Raw genomic sequence first — 17,757 nt, forward strand, 5'->3', positions numbered from 1 at the left:
GAACATGAAGTAAACATATTAATCACTTTTATTGTACAAAATTTAATTCAGCTCTTTGACTAGACACAAATTGCAAACTTCATTCACGTGTAGTTTGCAGGGATCTGATCACTTCTCTTTGACGCACTGGCATCAGCAAGTGACTGGTTTGGTGAGAGGGGAGGATGAAATATAATTTCTAAAATCTAATTATTCTATCAGATAACAGGAAAAGATCAAACTTGTACTTTGCTAGGTGTTCACAGCCTTCATTTAGTGTGTTCATTTTATAGACCATATACTAAGAAGCAGTGAAAACTGTGTGTGCTTTTAAGCACACATATGTAAGCATTACTCAGGAAAGCAATATCCTATGCAATAATGTAAGACAGAAAAGCTATAGCAAAGATTATTTTAGAAAATATAGAATAGAAATATTTTAAAAATAAGTTTTCCTTTCCACACTGGCACAGCTCTGATACCCATTTTTAGCACTGCTGTATCACAATATTTCCTATTCTCAAACAAAAAACTTAAAAATATTGCAATGATCACTCTTCTTCCCACCCATAAGAACCAACTGAAGTAAAATTATCCATAGAACTACAAGAGTGAACAACATTAGAAAACCAGCGTTTTAATCTCAAATGCATTATGCCACAGGAGACATGCGTGGAAATCTAAATGCACTGAGGAATGCCCACCAATCCAGCAGGAGGTTCATTTGTTAACTGAAAGAAAAGTACAAAATAGTTACTAAGTTCATGTGGCCAGTTTTTTCTCATTGCCTGGTCTAAACCTTCTAAGTCAACTACCAGTCAGGAATCTCAGGCATGTTGTTGGAGTCTAGAGCCCCTGAATGTGATCTTTAATGTGTAAAAGAAACATAATAAAAAGATAAATTATGTCAGGAAGACAATAACTGTTTAGTCTATATTTGCTTCTTCATAAGACGTCTTTGTAGTTTTCTTACTAGGATTTACAGGTGTGATTTGGCAAGTGGACTTACCTACAGCATCTGATAATCCATAAACCTTCTGACCATATGCATCCGTTTTGTCCCAGATAAATGTATATGCCAAGTTGGGAGATGCCTGAAATGATTTTTGAAACAGATGCCCTTCCACTGCTACCATCAAGTGAACTTTAATTAGATTCAGTGGCACAAGTGACTGAGTCATGGCAATCTTCAGTAAGGATTTGTATCCAGCAGTACGGGAACTCAGGTAGCTCAGCTTTATACTAGAGCCAGGAATCTCAATTTCTTCATGAAGAACCTGAATAGGAAAAAGATCAAATGTTTTACATTAGTGCTTTGTTATATATATTTTTTAGAATACTATCTCATTACATATTCTTATGCACTTATGGCTTTCTGCTGCTGGGAATGGTTATCCTCGTATCAGTGCAGTGATGTAGTTCAGCTGATGCTTCTGGACAAATAGGTAGAAGTAGTTTTACTGCAAGTTCTATGGAAGTGGAACATAAGAAATACAGTCAAGGAATCTGCAACTTCCACTACCAGTTTGTATAAAGACTAAGAGGTAAAGTAGTGAAACACCAGTATCAGTAGAGTTTTCCTTTGTTCTAAATGACAGAAGAAAACAGCTTGCATTTAGCAGCACACACCAAGTCTTTGCTAAATTCTCTTACAACACCTAAGCTGTCAGCTGAAGTACAGAGATATACTTGATGCATTGTATGATAATAAGAAGGTGCAAGGTAGTCAAAGATAAATGTGTCTGGGTGACACAAAGCTAGGATATCTCCTGCAGACCTCATTAGAAAACCTGGTATCTGTCAGAATGAATGGAGTTCTACAGAGGCATTTGCTAGAGCAATCCCAGGGGACAAACGGTGACTCTGTGTAAGTGCTCAGGTCTGCCCTAGCACCTGACCACTGATTTCCATATCCTTTTCACTCCTACTGTGCTTACCTGGGTTTCTGGTACAATGGGATTCCGGCCAGGAGCATCACTGAAGAAAGTTGAAAGTGGTGATGAAATAATGACTGGATCAGGACGGACAAAGCCACTTAGATCACAGCTGGGGATGGAGTTCTCCTCTGTCTTCATCACAAGTGTGTCCATGGCATAGAAACTGTTCCATGGCAACCATACAGTCCTTTCTTGACTCATAAACGGGGCCCGCTCAAAGTGCAAGGTTAGGGATGCTCCGCCGTTTGCAACCAAGTCAAACCTAGAAAAACATGGACTTTAGAAGCAACAAGACTGAATAATTCCAGCAATAACATTAATGGCTAATGAAACAGGTATATATTAAGTGTCATGCTTCAAATGATCAGTAATGGTATGTGAACCTTGCCAACTAAACAACTGAAACCCACCCAGATAAGTATTGTTCCTGTATATTAAAACATTCACATTAAATAAATAACAAGTACCCAACAAATCAACCACTGCATTTATTATTACAAGTCACCTTTATATAGAGAATCAGTAGAGAAGCCAAGTTCATACTGGGCTGGACACTGAATTATCCCTTTCTGAGAAGATTCTGTCCATCAGGCACAGAATGAGACACATGGCAGTAAGAGAACAGCAATGGAAAGTTTTGCTGTTTGTGTCCTACACATAAAAGAATAGTTCCTGTTCCCAATACAACTGAGCTGTTGTTTTTCAGACATTAGGTATTTACTCCCAACTCCCTACATAACCAGAGCAGTAATGTGGAGCTGCACAGGCATTTTGAAATCTGGCCTGAAGGAATAAAATGCTCCTAGGTTGTTCTGACAACACAAGCAGGTATCAGTTGTTTCATGTAAACACTTGCAACATAACAAATTAAACAATAATCTATTCAGATCTAAATATCATTCCACTCACCATTTATGGTATTACACCACTGAAATCAACAACATTATACTTCTATTATTACTTCTATTATTCTGTTGGTTCATATTAATTATTTCAATTCAATTGTTTGCATGCAAGATCAAGATAAAATGTTAAATGTTTACAGGGCATGTGTCACAGATACACTGTTTTAGGTGCCACAGTCAGTAAACCAAATAAACCATGACATATTGATTTTTGTTTATCTGAATTTGTGTGCATTTCAAATCAGTTGATATAAGGGGAAAAAAAGCACTTTTTTGCACAGCAGGAAATTGTCTAAATATATTCAATTAGAATCTTTTGATTACATTCTACCCTGAAGAAACTCACAAGATAATAGATCTTCAAAAGGAAGTAGGGGCTGAATGGAACTTTTAACAAAATATACTGTTCTATAGTGACTCTACTTTTTTTTTTTTTTCCCCTGCCTTGCATTTTAAAATAAAATATTTCTGGTCTCAGCTGGATATTACTGTAATCCACAAATGTTTTCATAGATACAGAGCAATTTATTTGAAAGTTCTGATAATATGCTATTATTATCAGAACTCAGCCTTTTAATTTTTACTTGCATTTAGTATTCAAAATGCCACGTGAAAAAATGACTTTTGTGTTGACTGACTAGCTCTTTGGCCTGGGAGGAATGCAGCACATGGTTCCATTAGATCACAACATCTGTTAATCAGGAATGGTAGGACATAGGTGCTCAGTGAAGCAAGCAAACTCACGTGCCATCCTGACGAGTGATGGTGTAGCCATACTTTGGATACTTGACAAATGACACATTGACCCCAACTAGAGGAGTTCCATCTGTAGTCACCACTTGGCCTCTTATAAGAGACACAAGACTGAAAAAGAAAGATAATTAAAGATATTAGAATTAGTTACAAAAGCCAAGTTACGTTGTTTATAAACTGAGTAGTGTAACATTTGTGCTTCATTTCCAGTAAATCTATTTTACTCCAAAGCTTTTTGGAATCCTGAAGATACCCCAATATTACCCAGCTCTCTCTAGATGCCAAAATCAAGAATTTGCTTATCTATGCAGTGAAGTCTGTGTGAACAGGAGTGGGTGCCTTCCTTGTCTAATGAGGCTTTGTCTCATTGTGTAAGGAGGCTTTGCGCAGTAGAAAACAACCTCACATTCCACTAAGCCAGGACTGTGACCCTGTAGTCCCACACACATACAATGGGCGCTTCTCAAAAACCTCCTGGCTACAATAGCATGTCTGTGGATGCTTAATACACTTAAATATGTGGTGCAATGCCATACCTCTCTTTTATACAACCAATTTTCCAAATGAAGGCTCATGTTGCTTCTTCTTACTGAGTGACTGATGTTTGTACACTGCATTTGGTCTTGATCTAGACCCCATGCTTTTCCCTTTCTCAGCAGGAGAAAGGATTTGGTTTTAAGGCCAGCTTGACACACAGACAAAACAAAGAGTTTTCTTAGCTGACAGGTTAAGCAAAGTTGCTTAACCTAAAGGAGATGAAGACTGGTTGGTTATTCCTGTAAGAGAGACAGTCTTTTTTTCTTTGGAGAGTGCTTTGCTGCTGCCAAATGGAGAGTGGGCAGAAGCTGCTGCTGCCTGCCTGTCTGTGCTCTCAGCCTCCCCAGTGTCAGAAGCAGCAAGGCCCACTTCTTCCTGCTTGGATGCTCCCCAGCATGGCCAGTCTGGTCCTGCCCCTTTCCTCTCCCAGCTGGAGAGGAGGCTCCATCCTCTGGCTCCTCTCCCTTCCACCTTCCCTGAACCCTGAGAGAAGCAGATTGGCAAGTCAGGGAAGCTGCATGCTAAAAGGAAGTTGGAAAAGAAGCTCCTTGTAGACGGTTCCCATTTCTTCCTTGGAAATGTGAAAAAAGGAGAAGGTGATCCTGGGAAACAGGGAGAGAGTTAAATCTTGCTGCAACCCATAGTTCTCAGGGATGGCAAAATTGCATTTTGCTGTAGTCCTAGGTGAAGAGATTTCTATTTCAGCACTAAGTGCTTCCAACTTGAGCCATCACTTCTCATCTGTAGCTGCAGAGAGAGCCAGGACATGCACAGTCCCGTTTCCCAGGCAAGTGGTGCCAGCAGGACGGGAGCTGCCCTGGCTTCAGGACCTGGGTGGGCTCAGCACCCTCACACCACTGGGCAGTTCTGGACCTGCTTTGAGCTGTAGCACCAGGGGACTAAATTGCACCCTGTGCTGCTGAAAACTGACAAATGCAGTTGAATTCTGGGACAGCTGTGACACTCACATCATCCCTCTACCAGAGAACATCTGTTTTCATAAGACATATCAGGGATTGTTTTTCAGGTCTTTTCTATTAACTCTGAGATCTTCAAAGTGCTGTGACATAAATATCTAGCTGTATAATATACTGGCTATTTAATAACTACTTCCTCATCTTTTTTATTCCAAACAAGGTGTAATATTATTTTCAATATTACATAAAAAGAAACTAATCCATGAAAATGAACCATTCCTGTTACTGTTCTTTCAGAAATGTCAAGTATTTCTTGACCCTCTGGGTCAAATTTTCATTTCTGAAATCAACGTTTTGTAACAGAACATGGAATTTAATAGAAATCAATACCTGTTGAGAAATATCTACTTGGGAATACATTAGACCAAGAGGATTGTTTTGACATTATTCAGTTTGCTTGAATGATGTTACAACACCACACAGCAACAGTGGTAGAAGGAACATTGTGTTAAAGCAGATTTAGAAAAAAACATATCATGTTCATTATTTGAGTTTTTCTACCATCAATTTAATTATTTCAGGCAATAATCTGAGTAAGAACATTTTGGTCAATAACTTTTTATTCTAAAATGCCAACGTATGTAACATAATGGATATTAATATTTGTAGCCGAATTCTGGATTTATAAGAATATGTTGAATACTAGTCACACACAGGATAATGTTTTTTTATGGCAATCTTTTAAAAGTGTAACTGAGAAACTCAGCTGATGCATTAGGTCCTTCTTTTCTTTTTTAACACAGAATTTAATGGGAAAGCAGCTTTTTTTCCTTTTTCTGAAAACTGTTTCATCTTGTTTCTGCACAGAAACGATCACTATGAGATCTACATAATTTTGCAATCAAAACATTTTCTGCAGCAGGGCAAGAAATAACTTCCTTTTCTTATACTAGTACTGGAAAAAATCATCACCACTGTTTTGTCCCACTTTTCCTTCTCTTCCAATGGAATGAGAAGTTGAGCTAAGAAAAGAAAGAGGCCATTATCTTCCATGATAACTACTTCTTCAGGCTATGGCAGCTTAAGTATATGTGAAATGGAGTCTAACCCTGTGGCACTTTTAAAAAGTCAAAAACCTTAGTTTTAAAACTTTCAATTTGACACTATACATTTGACACATACAAAATTGGTACCAAAAATAACAGCCTAGCTGTAGAATTCTCAAAAATACCTTCACAATTTAGAGACTAAGGCCAATTTTAAAATGTCATTAATATGCCATTTGCAAAGACATTAAAATATGCGACGTACTTGAGATGAATAAAAGAGAACTGAGGCTCCTGCCACCAGGAACCCTAGCAAACATTGTTTTAAAAAATCTAAAATTTCAAATGGGATTTTTTCAAAGGAACCTCAGAATTGAAGTTCTCAGCTAAGAACATTTTGAAGAGTCCAACACATATCCATACGTACATAGCCTGAATGTTTCTAATATAAATTTGAATATTTCTTGGATGGCACATGAATAGCTGCATATCACTACAGACATCTAGAAATTTGGACTGATAATCACCTGCCTTTATAAAACACTTAAAGATCTAGGAATAAAGCATTGGATCATATTAATAACCCAACTAAACATTACCAGATGATAGTGGAATAGATATTCAGGGAGTACACTCATTTTTATTCTGGGTGGCTGAATGAGGCAACAGCTCAGGCACTGGGTAGCATAAAACACGTATGAGGAAACTGCCTGCTCCTCTTCACTTGAGAAAATTTTGCTGACAAGGAAATTTAGTGATATATCTAGAGCAGCATGTACCAACCAGCCCATGGACTGTGCTTTCTTAACACTGTAGCCTGTATTTCTTTTTAGACAAATTATTCAGCCTCATGAATCAGTAAGTTTCTCTCATCTTGTTTTTCTTTCCCTGAAATATTGCAGAAAATGGCAAGAATTCCCTCCTTTTATTTTTACAGAGCTGATGAAAAAAAAAAAAAATCACAACAAATTCAGATGAAAACAGAACCATTTTCTTCCATTTTTCTAAACAACTCCATGTGTGTATCCATAGAGTATTTTCTAGAATAGAATAAAACCTGTATTATATAGAGTAGGATCCAATGGAGCTTTTCTGATAGAATATGGAAATGAATGCAATGGGAACCTGCCTGGTGTGTCCAGAAAAATTCTGATCCTCATTTTACACACATGTATTTAGTGACTTGCTCCACCTGGTAAGCCTGTAGCAAAATTCTGACTGCAAAAACCAGTTTCCTGTCCTGATCCAATCCAAAAGTCCAATCTTTTGGTGTTATCCCAAATGCATTTCTTTCTTCAGTTTTAACATTGTCAACATGAATGTAATTAACATATTCATAAATTTCTTAGCATCTTTCCATGGAGACACGTTTATATAATAATGATAAATAGTAACACCACTCTTCTTATAAGCATACAATGGCATTAAATGTCAATTAATCATGTGCTGGCTTTTAGGTTAACTACAGATATATAATTAATAATCATAGGAAGAACAGACATTAAAAAGGCAACCAAAAAGAAGATTAAAACCTAGTCAGGTGCACTGATAATCTAAGTAAAATAGTAAGTAAAACAGTTTTATATAAGAAATAAATAATAAAAAACCCTAATTGAATATATCTTGAAAAAGAACTTGAAATGCTTTTCCATTATTGAAACTTGTGTTCATGGCACTAAATAAAAAGCGATCTCCTCCTACCTGGAAATTAGTTTGCATTTTCCCTGGTTCTACATTGCAGCCTTTATAAAATATCAACCTCAAAAACTTCTACTCAGTAAAAGGAACCTTCTAGGTGTTGCCAGTGTGGTAAAATGCTAGTAAGCCTCCATGTTATCAAATAAAGGCCGCATTATAAATTGCAGCTGAGTGCCCTCCATGGGAATGATGCCTGAGGTGCAAACACGTGAAGCAGCTGAAGAAAAGCTCATGTTAAAAAAATTTATCAAATCTCTGGGAGAAATGTTCTCCTACCATGCAACTGCACAGATACAGCATCATATTTATGGCTGCTACCTGCTGTTGAAGGGATTTTCTCCTGGGATGATATGAGTGCTGTCCTTGCCCACTAAGAGCTTGATCCGATCATAGAATGACTTCACAGCTGGAGAACCAGGATGGCTCTGTTGTATGATGTCCAGAGGATCTCGTGAGCCCCGGCACAGCAGGCTATTTTGACAAGTAGCCTGGAGGCAGCAGTCTGGGTCTAGGCAGTCAACCAAGCCATCTGAAAGGCAAGAATCATCAGCATTCAGTGGGCTGCACAGGGCTATCAAGCAATGATATCTAATGGACATCTTAATGCTCTGGGAAAAAAATGTTAATGCTTACTCCTCATAACATCTCTGTGCCATACAACTGGTAATTGAACCAATGATGCAACAACACTGAGACATTCTCAAGTAGTCTGGTTAAATGCCATTACAGCTACAAGTAATTTAAACCAGTGTTAGATGAGAACCAATCCTGAAGAAACCCATTAAGGGTTAAAATTAGGAAGAAGTAATAGCAGGAGTACAGGATTCTTTGTTAGTTTTGTATGTTTTCTTTTTAAAAAAAAAACTCCCCAACCGTTTGTTTTACAAAGTTCTTACCTTTCCTTGCTGGACTATAAGAGTTTTGGGAATTTCATTTGTTGCATTTGGAGAGATGAGGGAAGGAGATTACGTAAGTTATCATTACCTAAGTCAGACGTAAATTACACTGCACCCATTTTGGCAATTAATAGGGAAATGCTACTATAACCCCCAACTCCCATAAATATTTGAATTAGAACTTGTTTGCATGCTTGGATAAGGAAGGATCAGTCACAAGACTGGTGGGTTCAGTTAGGTTGTCCATCAAGAATGTTTCTGAAGAAGAATGTTAAAGAAAAATTAGAAGTCAAACACCAGAAATGAAAATGGAATCCTCAATGGGAAGACAGGTCTGTGTACTCATATAAATCACAAATTACTGTTTTTAGCACAGAGAGTAACAACTTCTAGCATCATCCTTTCCTTTGCTATCATCACCTAACTGAAACATGTTCTTTCAGTGGAGTTTGAATGTAATTCAGAAATTAACAACCATCTACTTTAAAATATTATAGTCTCTAACAATTGACACACATTTGTTCATCTACTCTGGCAGGAATCACCCAGTCAATCTGCAATCTGTAAACTTTCAGAGACTCCCCAAAGCACATGAATCTGACTTTTGAACACCATGTGGCCTGGGCACAGACTGGGTATCATGCACAAGAGAGAACAATCCAGTAGGTTAGCTGACAAAAGTACTTTGGAGTAAGATCGTGACTTGCGTATTTTCAAGATTTTCAAATGCATAATGGACCAGCATCACCCTGCAAAGTGGTCACTGGAAAAACAACAAAAGAAAAACCAACCCAAACCTATAGGAAGCTCTCTTTTTTTACAATTAGCCTTATACTTCCAGTGGATTGTGTCTGCCTGAAATTACTGTTTCTGATCTAAAACCCAAATTGCCAGGGTATGCTGACAGTGTTTCCTTCAGCCCTCTGAGGAGATTTTAGACAAACCACCCTGTTGCCACAGCTGTACCTTGCTTTAGGTCAGTCCTCTATTCACATTCAGTACTCCATTCATCTTGAAATCCTTTCCAATGTGGCGAAAGGAACCTTCTTTTTTGCTACAGTCCATTTTCCACGCACTTTATATAATCACTGTAAGGACACCATTAGCTGCAGACTATAAGTAAAGGCAGTTTTCCTATTAAGCTCTGAGAATGTTTTATCAGCATCCTGGGCTTGTTCTCAGTTTCTGACACCTCTACAGCTATGAACTAACAACTGCCCACTGTTTAGTCTGCTTGCTTCTTTCATTCACAGTCAAGAGAATCCTACCAACACATTAGAAGTAACAGAAGCAAAACACAGTCTATAAATTAGTCTCTTTGACAAATTTACATTTACCTGTTCAAGCTGCATCATATTTTTGCTATACCTGTTGTTAGAGGTGAGCATATGTAATTTCTGTAAGGACCTCATCACGCAGCAGATGATGGGCTGCTGTGAAGGAACACTTCTGATGACACCATGAACTTTCCATTGGCATATCAATCTCTCAGCATCCTGTCAGTCATGCGAATCACATCTTTATGCTCACAAGCCCCCTTGGATATAGTCTGACATTGCAATCTTCAGTAAATTACCCTGTCACTGCCAATCTCACCGTTATCTCACAAACAATCAAGCAGGCAATCAAACTGCTCTGAATTACTAGTTCAGGACCTGGGAGGCTGGAAATGTCTCCATTCACTGCCAGGGAGAAACCTGTGTATGGTTCTTTTCATGCAGGAAGGTTTTTAAGCAGTTATGTGAATTCAGATGCTTACAATAATATTTAGAAAGTGCAGGCATATACTGTAAGCATAAACATACACATCATTTAATTGTTTGGAAGGTTATTACTTATAATATTTGGCTATATTCCCCTCTACTAATTTATTTCCAGATGGCAGGATTCGAGAGTTAGGATATTTTTACCTTATGCCAACTAGTTGATCCAGCTTGTTGCAATGGCAGAGCTGAGGTCTAGATCTGCACAGCATACACAACCAGAGCCTGGGCACTGCTGGGTGGTGCCAAAGGCTTCTGCACATCTGTGCTGTTCCCATTCAGAGTGACATTGCTGCTGCCACTTTGCTGTTCTAAAATCTCTGACTACATATGAAAGGGTATTGATTACTATCTGAATAGATTTACTTTTAGTTCATGTTTGCCTAATTTGCTATCCAGATATATTATCCCAGAAGGGCTGAGGCTAGCAGGGACCTCATTCAGTGCAACTCCCTTGCTCAAGCAAGGCTACCAAAAGCTAATTTTCCAGGACCATGTCAGACAGCTTTTGAGTATCTCCAAGGATGGAGACTCCACAGCCTCTCTGGGCAACCTGCTCCAGTGCTCTGTCATCCTCCCAGCATACATTTGTGCCTGGGGTTGTTCCTCCCCAGGCACAGGACCTTGCCCTTCAGCCACACTGTATTATTACCAATGAGGTGAGGTAAAGGGTTACACAATCCTTTAGTTGCATTAGACTCAGTTGATTAAAAGAAGGGCTAGAAAAAATGTTCCTTCTGTAAGAGAAAATTCTGCCATAAGCACAAATTTTAATTAGAACTCAGTACTTTGTTTTTTAATATATATTTCAGAGCTTGTCATCTTCCAGACTTCCTCAGGCACTCTGAATTATTTATATGGTTAACTCAATGACAAAATCCTCACCATTAGCCTCACCAAGATATTGCTGCTTTCCATAGCATACACGTTGGAGTTCTGAGTGGCCTGTTAGCAGCTCTCTGAAACTCTGTGCCAAAGAGACTGTAGAGGGAGTTAAGATGGTGTTGAACATCCTCCAGCAACTTGAGACCAAAAGAGTCCTGGCTTGGCCTTAATTAAGAAGAAAGACATAGGAAATTTGGTATCTGATTTAAACTGGCAGCTTCCTATTGCTGTTTGTGGTTCTTCTGACTTCCCAGGTCTTTTCAGAAACAAATCAAGTGACATGGTATTCCTCTTGAAGACTTCACTTCTAATTGATACACACATTTCTTGACTTTCTGTGACCTGTTCCATAGGCTTTTGAGCAAACTGAACTATACATCAAAATAGAAAATTTTAAAGTATTGCATGTAAGTATAGAATAATCTACTTGTGGATGCCAGATTTTAAGATGGCCTTATTACTGCGTTCCTCTTGAGCATCATTACAAGGCTCAAAAAGCACTCAGTAGAAATAGTAATATATTTTACTGCTAATGTATATAGAACCTCTTATAATGAGTTTTTCTTCACCTCTGAATGTATTTCTCATCATGTCCTGGTGACTGGATTCCAAGATTGTGCCTTTCTTTGAGAAATTGACACTTGAGCTATTGGTTGGGTTTTTGTGTTAATTCCTAAGCTTACACTATATTTAGTTTCCACTCTCCATCAAACACTTGCGGGTCTTGCTTCAGGTTCAATTCCTGATGCACTAGAATGAGTCAACTTTGCCCTGATACCCAGCTGCTGGAGAGACTGCTTTCTGTGCCCAGCAGGGAGGGGATAATCCTGTTTCCGAAGCAAGACTTCTGAGCACATGCTCAGCAGAGGGCATCCTTACACTTCACTAGCTGCAGGAGCTGGTGACTTTCAGAGGGTAATTCCTGGAAATACTTCTTTTTCCAATAAACATTTCAGACTGATGATTAAAATGGAGGCGAGGAAGGGGGGAACAGCAGCTACTATGAACCCTGAGGGCAAAAGGGCCTTTGATCACTCTAAGGGCAAATTAGTTAATTTATCATGATCCGACTTTAATTATGTGTAGTATTAATATACCCAAGGTGAAAGAATTAGAGATGCTCTATCAGATTATCAAACGAGTAGCCCTTCTCTCTGCCAACACGGAAATATTTTAATTGAGCTCTAAAACTGCATGCAGAACTGTTTCCACAGGCAGGCTATTCCACATCTCAGTATATCTTATCGCCAGGAAGTTTTATCTAGTATTTAACCCAAATTTTCACTTCTGTAGCTGATCTAATTACTGTTAGCTATATTGGCATACATAATTCAAAATGAGTCCTCAGAAGTTCCTGGTGCTCACAAGAAAGGAAATACTAATGATATTCCAGTCCTGTTTCTCAATTAGCCAAATTGGAAAGCCTCTCTGTAAGGTGTCAGAATATCCAGTTCTACCACTGGCTTTTACAACAAACTGTGAGCATCAGTGGGGTATTTTTTGGAACCGTGAACCCTACATGCTTGGGACACCCTGGCTGCCTTTGAGGAAAAGTTGGATTTAAAATCCCAAATTCTGGTAAAGTAGAAATAACCTGGCATCTCTGTAAACTGGATGTGCCTCTGTATGCCCAAAAAAAGCTCCCTAATGAGGTTTACATTCCCATGGAATATAATATTGGCAGAGAACAGCCCCCTGTCCCTTGCCCATTCAGGATGCCTGTGCTGCCCAGAGCTCTGGCAGTAGGGAAAACCCTCATCCCTGGGAGCACCAGCTGGAAGAAACTACCACAGGTGTAGCTCCAGCTACAGTGCAGACACTGAGCACGTGGAGGTCCTTCAGAACTTGTGAATCCTGGTGGACTATTGATGCTCCAATCCACACCTTGCTTAGAACAGAGCTGACCTAGAGAGTACCAAGATGAACATGAGTTTGAAAACCCTGTTTGTTCCGTGCCAGTGTGCACACAGACACCTGCACAGCTTTGAAACCACAGCATCTGCATTCATTGCATTCCTTGCTTTTGCTTCTCCATGGGTTCTGAGAGCATGTTATTGTAGCAACATCTCCCATGAGGAGCAGGGGAAGGATAAGCTGGCTAATGTGCATAAAGGCGATTAGAGGCTGACATGAAGTTTTAACAAAATCACACACCAGCACACTCATTAGCTCTTGTCAAACTCACAGAATGTCTAGTTTTGATACAGATTTTATACTCAAGCCTACGTGACTCACTCTGGCTCCTATCAACAATAGACTTCAACTACTCATTACATTTAATGCTCTAAAACTGACTATTGTACAGGCTCTGGAAAGGTATTTTCTGCGCCACGAGTATTCTGGGTATTTATAGTGAGAACTTCATAAAATCTTTTGTCTGCTGAGTTAGAGACCCCTGCTGAGGCAAGGCTTGTCGAGGCAAGCTAAATTACATAATTTGCCTTTGTGCTGTGAAATACTTGTATTATCTTAAATGTCACGAGCCTGATGTGGTATCAAGTCACAGGATTTGTAATTTTCTAAAAGTGAGTTTTTCTAAATGTTTATTGCAGGAAGACACTTCTCTTTTCTATTTTCTTTCTGTCTAATTTCTGAGATGAGTTTTCAAAGACAACTCAAATAAACAGCCTTTCAATCAGTCAAGTGCACTTTCCTGACAGTAAACTTCTCAAGAAATGTATTTTTCTCATGAATTGAATTCATACTGGAGCAGAAAGCTGGCGTTCTCCCATTCATTATCTTTAATGCAATGTGCCAAACAGAATTACTGGCAACTGTACTTCCTGGTGGGGTTACAGCTATATGGTAACAAACTGAAGGGCAAAATTTGCCTTCTGAGATATGCACAAGCCTCTCTGGAAAGCCAAGTGGAAAAAAATTAAAATGCATTTAAAAGAACATCCCACTTTGCATAACAAACAAAGAATTCTTCATTCTATTTAGCTTAGCATTCTATACTGCTGTGGGTTGCTTCCTTTCCTTCCCCAGTTTCAGTCCAGATAATTACACTTTGAGGAGATATGCAACCTGTGAAGTGATGTAAACAGTGATATTTTTTTAACTTATCTGCATGTGCCCTCGCCACCCTGATCAAATCTGAAACAAGCCAATTTAGCAAAATTTTGGCCACTTTCCTTTCTCTGAGATAACATCATTTAACTGTCTTGTCAATAAAACTATAAACATGAATAGAGTAAACTTGAAAGTATGCAAAAGGTGGGAGAGGAGGGAAGGAAGGAAAAGCCTAGAAACAGTAACCCAATTGGGTGATACAGGACTCCTGCCAAGGCTGCTTCTGCAGAGGCCAGAGTTATTAAATACCTCTCACAAATAATCCTACAGAATTCAGGAGAAAGGACCCTCAAAAATGAGCTCGTGGTATCAACTGCATCCAACATCTAGTGAAACTGTTCTTTAGAAAAGAAACATGAAGTTTGCCATGCATAACTTGGAAGCATTTTACTTGGAGGCACTTTGAAGTCTGAGGTTAAATCTAGTTAAATATACACGATTTATGAAGATGGTTTCAAGATAGTAAAAGCATTTTGCAATTTAAGAACAACTAAACTATTATAAAACAGTTATTGTAAAAAGATGGGTATAATAAGCCCCTGTAGTGTTTTTCTTAAGCAGCATATCAAAAGAAATAGGAACTTAAAAAGTAATATACCTTCTCCCATTCTTTAAAATGTAATTTCTAATCCCTTAATTTCTTAAAATAATCCCCAGTAAATTAAATGGGTTAGACATGTCTATTGGGGAGATTATACATTGTAATCACAAGTATAGGTCTTAAAATAAAGCTATTTCTAATCCCTCTAAAAGATGCTTAAGAACCAGTAGACTACTGAGGGGCTGATTAAGGAAAGGGATTAGATTTAGAAGCGGCCACAGTAAGTAAATTATATAATCCAAACATGTTGGGGAAAATAGAAGCATTTCCCATTTAACATTATGCTCAGGTTTGAGGTTTCTTGTGGCTGACAGTTTGACAAACTGACAGGAAAGACAATGCCTCTGTCCTTACAGCTCATACTGGAAAGGACCCCATGCCATCTCACAGGAACTCAAAATACAATCAAGCAAATGGAGACAGGCAAAATCCAAAAGGCATGGGAGACAGAGAGCACTGCAGGGCCCACAGCCCAGGGGGCTGAATCCAAGGGCTTGTCTGTTTGGTTTTTCAGGTAGACCTTGCAAGAATGTGGAGAAACAGCTAGCTGAGCTGTGTGGAACATCACCTAAGCTCCCCTGTAGAAAAACTACAGAAATCCAATAAGGACAATACCATTACAGATTATTAATTGTTGTTGGATTAAAGCACTGAGCTAAAGGTCAGAAGACAAGAGATGTATTTCTGCCTTTATTATAAAATCCCCCTGTGAAAGTGTTTGGGTTGACTTCCCAGGTTGCCTGGACCTTGAAACTGGCATAGATTTTCAAACTATCTACACACCCACAAGAAGCAATGAGCAGCCACCTCTGTAGCCTCCAGAAAAAAACAACTTCAACCTGCAAGTGTTGAGAACATCCAAAGAGCCCTTCCCTTAATCTTTCTGTCTTTCAGCTAGACCAGTTTGCTTTCCAGTGTGACTATGGTGAATCAGGAACCATGTACTCTGGATAGTAATGCATATTTATTCTAGGTATTCTTTGACTCTGATGAACTACTATTTGCTTTCCATTAACTCATTTTTAGAGTTCAGCAGTCTTCACCTGATATGAACAGCTGAATAGTCTCAGTGGTAATTTTTTTTCCTCTTTATCTGTCTGTTTTACAAGTGCAGAATATTGTCTTGGATAAGTAAACATCTTATTCTAGTATTTCTAACAATGCTTTCCAAACTCATGTCTAGTTTTGAGGAAAACCTGGTGATACATTTATGTTCAAGTTTTCCCTCAAAGCCTGTAAGAACTGCAACCTTACCAGTTCACTTTTTGGTTTCTTACATTTCATCTTAACACCAGCTTAGTGGCTTTTGTTGTACAGCTAAATGCAAGCAAAGATAATTTGGCAGTTAGATTCTGTTCTTTACAATTCAGTGACAGCTATGAAGCAAGTTCCAGTTTTCCAAAATTGAATCAGCTCCAACTCTTCTAAAATATTTCTGTAAACACTGATCACATGTGAAATCAGGGAACAGAGGATTTACAGATTAAAACTACTGAATGATATTCAGATGTGTTTAATATCATGCAATCCAAACCAAATACACCTGTTCCTCAGTTTGGTATTTGTGAATGATTTCTACACCCTGAAATTTTATATAAAATCAAAGCAGTCATCTCAATGACAATTTTACCCTAGAAGGAGCCATTCAAATAAGCCAAATGTTTCTTTGAAGTTTTAGGAAACACATGAGGAGAAAAACATTCATTATTCAGTAAACAACAGATGTGCTCTTTAGGTCAATTACTGGCCGAAGAAATGTGAAGGAGTATCAAAAGCTGTGTCTGAGATTTTACTTTAAATGAAGAGCAGAAGTAAATGAGAAACAATCTACGTGACTTACTAAAGATGTTGTAATGAAAAGTATAAGAAGGCTACTTCAAATGAAAAAGAAGATGGACTAAGCAATCTTAGGTGGCACAGCTTCTCAGAACTGCTTTCAGCCCAGCATAGCCCAATACACCATGGAAGGCTCTAAGCACAGAACACCAATTCTATATTTAATAGGGATATACCTGATAAAGAAGGAAAATTGATCTGGGATCTCAGAGCCTTACCATATCTGACTGTTCAGCAGACTCCACTCAGCCCTTGAAAGCCTAGCACACAAACTGGGGGATATGACAGCAAGCTACAAGCACCTCCAGGAGAGCTTGACCCAGCCTCCAGCACAGAGCAGAAAACCTATTTATTGCCCAATACCCTGCTGGACAGGCCACCAGGCTGGTGCACACAGGCACAGTGAATTGTTTTGCAACTGACATGTACCAAGAGCCCACTGGACAGAGTGCTGCTGTGCTGGGCTCTCCCACCATGGTGTCAATGGGCTGGGGTGGCCTCGGGCTGCCTGGTGCTCCCCAGGCCAGCAAGGTGGGTCCCCAGGTCTCTGCACAGGGACACAGCTCGCCCAGACTCACTTGCTTCCAAAGGATCATAACACCATCACCTGACAAGGACAGCCAAAGTCCTTCTGATGGAAAACGACTCATGAAGAAAGCGTGTATAACCCTGTGTTCAACAGGGACAGGGAATGGAAAGACTTTTGCTCACCTCCTTCATTATCCTTGTTATCGGCACAGGCGGTTTCCATGGCAACGTTGCATCCCGGCCCCCTCCAGCAGCTCTGGCAGACACACTGCCAGCTGTTCTGGCCCAGCGTGCACCTCCCGTTGCCATTGCACAGATCAGGGCAGCCATCTGGTTGAAGAAATGGAGAAGGTAAGCACAGGACACACTCATCCATGCTGCCATTCAGGCACCTGACACTATTA

The 17,757-nt window shown here is 39.2% G+C and overlaps 1 protein-coding gene across 1 annotated transcript in view; it reads right to left on the reverse strand.

Annotated features, from left to right (window-relative positions):
• Positions 1 to 17,757, reverse strand: part of TENM2 (teneurin transmembrane protein 2) — a 468,850-nt gene that overhangs the window by 33,364 nt on the left and 417,729 nt on the right. The window contains exons 12-16 of the mRNA XM_010001945.1: positions 17,537 to 17,683; positions 8,091 to 8,301; positions 3,566 to 3,685; positions 1,917 to 2,178; positions 989 to 1,256 (exon numbers count right to left, since the gene is read on the reverse strand). Of these exons, the coding sequence (XP_010000247.1) occupies positions 989 to 1,256; positions 1,917 to 2,178; positions 3,566 to 3,685; positions 8,091 to 8,301; positions 17,537 to 17,683 (1,008 nt within the window). The remainder of the gene's footprint in view (positions 1 to 988; positions 1,257 to 1,916; positions 2,179 to 3,565; positions 3,686 to 8,090; positions 8,302 to 17,536; positions 17,684 to 17,757) is intronic.

Source organism: Chaetura pelagica, unplaced genomic scaffold (assembly GCF_000747805.2).
Source record: "Chaetura pelagica isolate M959 unplaced genomic scaffold, ChaPel_1.0 scaffold356, whole genome shotgun sequence".
NCBI classification, from domain to species: domain Eukaryota; kingdom Metazoa; phylum Chordata; class Aves; order Apodiformes; family Apodidae; genus Chaetura; species Chaetura pelagica.